Consider the following 4,922-nt stretch of genomic DNA (forward strand, 5'->3'; position numbering starts at 1 on the left):
TAGAAGAGCACTAGGAAGAACCTATGCTCCATGTGTGCTACCCGTCCTTCTCTGTAGCTAAAAACTAAGGCGCTGGGGTTCTGAAAATGTTTGTGTCAATTATAGATAGACTGTCCTCCTTTTTCCATTACAACAATTCGCTTCTATACCTTCTAATGTTTTTGCAAAAATCGCTATTTTGTTTTCTTATGCTTCAATATACTTGTTCTTCCCTTAATTTGAACTTTAGCAAGATTTGGAAACCTTAAAACTTGAAACAAAATATAGCAGGCATCATCACTCTTTCCATATCATTGAGGCAAATGATCCATGGTGGACGCCACTGCCACCGCCACCATGAGATGCGAGAGGAGGAGGAGGAGGAGGAGAGAGAGAGAGAGAGAGAGAGAGAGAGAGAGAGAGAGATGGGGAACGACGAACAGAGGAATGACGGAGCTGGAACGGAGCATGGACATGTGTCAAAAGGTCAAAGGAAGTTGATAATTTTTTTTGACTTAATATCAGAACGCATGCCATCAATAAAGCGCATGGTAGAGAACATATGATCAATATGTGAAGAATAACCAGATAAATGATGAACTAATTCAGTGAATTGAGTGATGTATCAAGACACCGACGCAAGTTGAATGATATTGAGCAACTGACGAATTAGGAGCTAATGCTGGTAAAGATCGAAATGATCATGAAGGAGGCGACAGAAAGAGGACCACGAGCAATTCATCAACTTGGATTCCACAGACTGCCACCAATGGGCGTTAAAGTGCATTTTTGCGACATAGATACAAAGGTACTCCTCGATCCCATACATATCAAAATATTTCTCACAGGGAGTGCGTCAAAGGTGTGGGTTATCTCCATCGAATGTGGCAAAATTGAGTTTAGGGAGGCGACACTACGTCAAATATGATTTCCAGGGGCAGCTACAGTGCATTTGTAGGGGCGGTTCGGCCAGCCGCCCCTACCATACCGTCTCTACAAATCATGCATTTGTAGGGGCGGTTCCCAGACCGCCCCTACAAATTGATTTGTAGAGGCGGTTGGTACTGTAGCCGCCCCTACAAATCGATTTATAGGGGCGGTCTGGAAACACCAGCCGCCCCTACAAATCGATTTGTAGGGGCGGCTACAGTACCAACCGCCCCTACAAATCATTTTTCCGCAAAAAAAAATTAAATTTACAATTCACGTTGTTCTCCGTACAATAGGCTTTAGAGTCAGAATCAGAATAAGTAAAGCAAGAACATATGAAGAAACATAAATATAAGTAAATCAGTTACTTAGTCAACAACATCTTATACATAGACAGTTAGACACAATAAACTGAAATGGCCCACCCAACAAATACATCATAAGGCTTCCCACAATCAAGTGTCTCTAGCTTAGCTAGCTCAGGTTTCCTCTCAATTATCTGAATAAAAAGACATTTTACATGCAATGATGATTGATGAGCTAAACTGTGGCAGTTGGGCAATAAAAAGAAGAGTGACCCTTTTCTTAAGGACTACAAATTAGTATTACAAACATGGCAATAGTGCTACTCCCTCTGTTTCAGACATAGCATATATCTAGATGCATAGATACATAGTTTTACTATGAAGCTGGCCATCCTAATTGACACATAGCAATACTAGATCACAAAATATTCCTTAGACATAGACTCATTGGTCAAGTAAGATTCGTCTCACTGCCGTCAGTCATCAGGATACAACACTAGATCACAAATTAGCATGCATAAGGAAACTTAGTGCAACATCCATTCAGAATATGGACAATTCTTCCATGTCACATTAACTGAATGCACTTCTTACTGAAGAAAAATATTTCAGACTGCCATGTTAGCATTATCAAGTGGGGTCTGTTTTGTAAATTAGCTTGTTGAAATCCAAGTGCTTTGGAAAAATAGTAGCTGCAAGCTATAACTACACAAGAATCGAAGTTTATGTATGAATACTTAACCATATATAAAATTGGGTCAATTCCAGGACTCGGACTGTAGGACTACTTTGCCAAAAAAAACTAGACCGTTCAATCTCACATGAACAAGCATTACTATCAAAACATAGACCTTTCACACGATATATAACAAATATCAGGGCTCAATTTGTATGGCAATCGACACGATATCTAAAAAAAATAGTATTTATATAGCCTTGAGTAATTGACAACTTTGCTCAACTCAATAGAACATTTTAAAACGACTATGCAATAAGCACGTTGCTTTCAAGTAGACATGCATTCTCAATAATTACCTTGGATGATGGCAGTGATCACAAGCCCAAGAAAGTTAAATATCGCACCATAACCATACAGAAACAAGTTCTGAAAACATGAGATAAAAATAGCGATCATTAGCTTCACACAGATCATAAAAGCATTAGCAAGATAGCTTAGAATAGAATGCCAGGGCAAGACAACTAACCAAATGGACACATACCTGAAGGTAAATACTGGTATCAAACTGGCTTTTAAGAGCCTTTTCATTGTAAACTGAAGCCAATGCGGGAACTGTTACCTGGTTTTGCATAAAGTTGTAAGAAATATCAACTAAATGAGGAAAAAAAACACATATTGTCTCTATGTGAAGCCGTTATACTAGTAAATTAGTCCAAGAGTGCTTAGACTATTCTAGTTCTGAATCCTTGAGTTGTGAATATTGTTGTTTTGGAAAGAGATAAATGAACCTAGATCAGTTCTATGACTGAATAGAAAATGGCTGGAAGCCTGAAACCTGGAACTGTCAAACAGACGGGGCTCAACGATATGTCGAAGAGATGGAATGGTTGCAGAATTTATTAATATTATTACTACAGCTAATGTCCAATGCAGATGCAAACATTGTGCTGCAGTCCACTGACTGCAAGAGCACCATGCCTATTCTGTAATCTGTACATGGAAGAAAAAGAGCTCACCAAGAAAAATTGAGTGCATAGAAATTAAACTAGCATTCCAAATTTCATGGGAGATGTGTTTTACATTGCATCAACATGTGCATTACCATAATTATGAGAAAATCAGAACTTACAAAAAACAGTGTATATAGGTAGGCTCCAGCTGCAACAGGAAGACCTAGTGCACTAGAACCTTCTGGCAATGATTTCAGCTGATTAACAGATATTCCGATTAACAAAAGGGCAAGGGCCTCCCACTGTCAATATATAAAAGCATGATGTCAACTAAAAATAGGTTCTTGAAGTCGCTAAAATATAGTACACTAAGAGATTCCTATATGTTAGAGATGCAAATTGTCAAGTACCAATTACTACAATTGGAATTACACAACTTCAATAAAAATCTAGGTTTGCAATACTTTTAAGTAGAAATAGACATTGGAAAAAAAAGAGTATACTTGCCTGGATTATGGAAAATCGCCTCCTCATTATCATCTTTAGAAGCACAACGATTACTAGAACCTGCAAATGTTAGAATTCAGTATAGCACGAATACATGATCCATGTGCAGCCAAACTCCAAACAGATATCAAACATCAAAAGATAAACATGTATCAAGGTGGTGGCTAATAGATAATTTTAAAACAGACGAAACAAAGAGTGCATGCCCAAGCCACCAAGTGCATATGCGTGTACATACAGGCATTTGTCATGATTAGTCACGGGTTAATGCATTTTATGCCTAATTTAATGCACAGCTAAAACTTTCTTTCTATCATGAGTTCATCACATGGTTAAAAAAAATGCCAGCACAAGAAAAGTTTGGTCCTTAGTTCTTGAGAATATGAGATGATAAACAATAAATGAATTTCACCTTTCTTGGTACAGACGAAGACTGTAGATGGGCTAGCAAACCAAGCCAGGCATTTGTCTTCGTCTCAGCCTCATGTTTCATCAACAGCGTCCTCTTTGCCTGAAAATTATGAGTTTCAGATGGTATAGAAGCATTCTAAGTTCAATACACAGCTAAAATGTTGTATCTTAATCTATGAGATGCATGACTTAATTTTTAAGATGTGTATTCAAATTTCAACCAAAAAGGTATTAAAGCACTTACACAAAAAATTAATGTGCCCAAATGTAATATTATTATACTGACAACATAGATCCATAAGCACACCAATCCTACATGTACTGGTTCTGTGATATGAATTACAGAATGAAAAAGGACAAGCAAAGTTCGACTAACCCGGTCGAGCTCCCTTTCCACAATTCGGCTACTATGTAATCCTCTCAGAACACCTTTGCAGGCATCAACAGCTTTATGGACCTGGAAATAATGATGGTTAGATGTATAATGTATTGCTCGAAAAAAAAAGTCAGATGTAGGAAGCACACTGAATACTTGAATTCAGTAGGACCAAAATACCTTGCTTGGAGTTGAAGTGACCGCGGATCTACGGATGCCCTGACCCGCTTTCCCCCTTTGCAGCCGGGCTGGTCCCCGTCGCCACCGCCCTCGTGGCCCTTCTGCTTCCGCGACGACGACTGCGGCTCGCGGTCGGTGGAGTCGCGGCGCTCGACGGACCCCCGTGGGCGGCTAGACGAGCGGTCCCGCTTCGACGAGGGTGGCGGAGACTCAGACGGGGAAACGGACCGTCGGTTCCCGCGGCGGCAGTCCTCGTCCCCACCGTCGCGCCGGTGGTGAGCGTCGGTGTCGTGGCGACTGCGGCGGTGGTGTCGGTCGTCGTCCCGGTCGCGGGATCGGTGGTGCCCGTTGTCGTCGCGAGTGCGGCGTGAGGAGCGGTCGCGATCCATGGGTGGGGATTGGCAAGGAGAGGGGTTAGGGTTTGAGTCGATTCGCCAACGAGGGAGGAGGGCTGAGAGGAGAAAGAGACGAACGATCTGCGGTCGGTGTCGCGTGCGGGTTCTGGTATTTATTTGTAGGAGCGGCTCAATAACCAGCCGCTTCTACAAATAGCAATACTAGGGGCGGCTCGTGAATAAGCCGCCCCTACAAATTAGACCTATTTG

At 41.2% G+C, this 4,922-nt stretch overlaps 1 protein-coding gene across 1 annotated transcript; it reads right to left on the reverse strand.

The window, feature by feature from the left end:
- Positions 1 to 1,861: 1,861 nt before the first annotated feature.
- Positions 1,862 to 4,706, reverse strand: LOC136535485 (uncharacterized). Its single transcript, XM_066527743.1, has 8 exons — positions 4,477 to 4,706; positions 4,318 to 4,372; positions 4,138 to 4,218; positions 3,763 to 3,861; positions 3,351 to 3,410; positions 3,023 to 3,145; positions 2,435 to 2,512; positions 1,862 to 2,319 (listed from the first exon to the last, which is right to left on the reverse strand). Exons 1-8 carry the CDS (start codon positions 4,704 to 4,706, stop codon positions 2,239 to 2,241), a joined length of 807 nt encoding a protein of 268 aa, XP_066383840.1. The 3' UTR covers positions 1,862 to 2,238.
- Between the last annotated feature and the right edge of the window lie 216 nt (positions 4,707 to 4,922).

The sequence above is a fragment of the Miscanthus floridulus genome, unplaced genomic scaffold, assembly GCF_019320115.1.
Source record: "Miscanthus floridulus cultivar M001 unplaced genomic scaffold, ASM1932011v1 os_982_1_2, whole genome shotgun sequence".
Lineage (NCBI taxonomy): Eukaryota > Viridiplantae > Streptophyta > Magnoliopsida > Poales > Poaceae > Miscanthus > Miscanthus floridulus.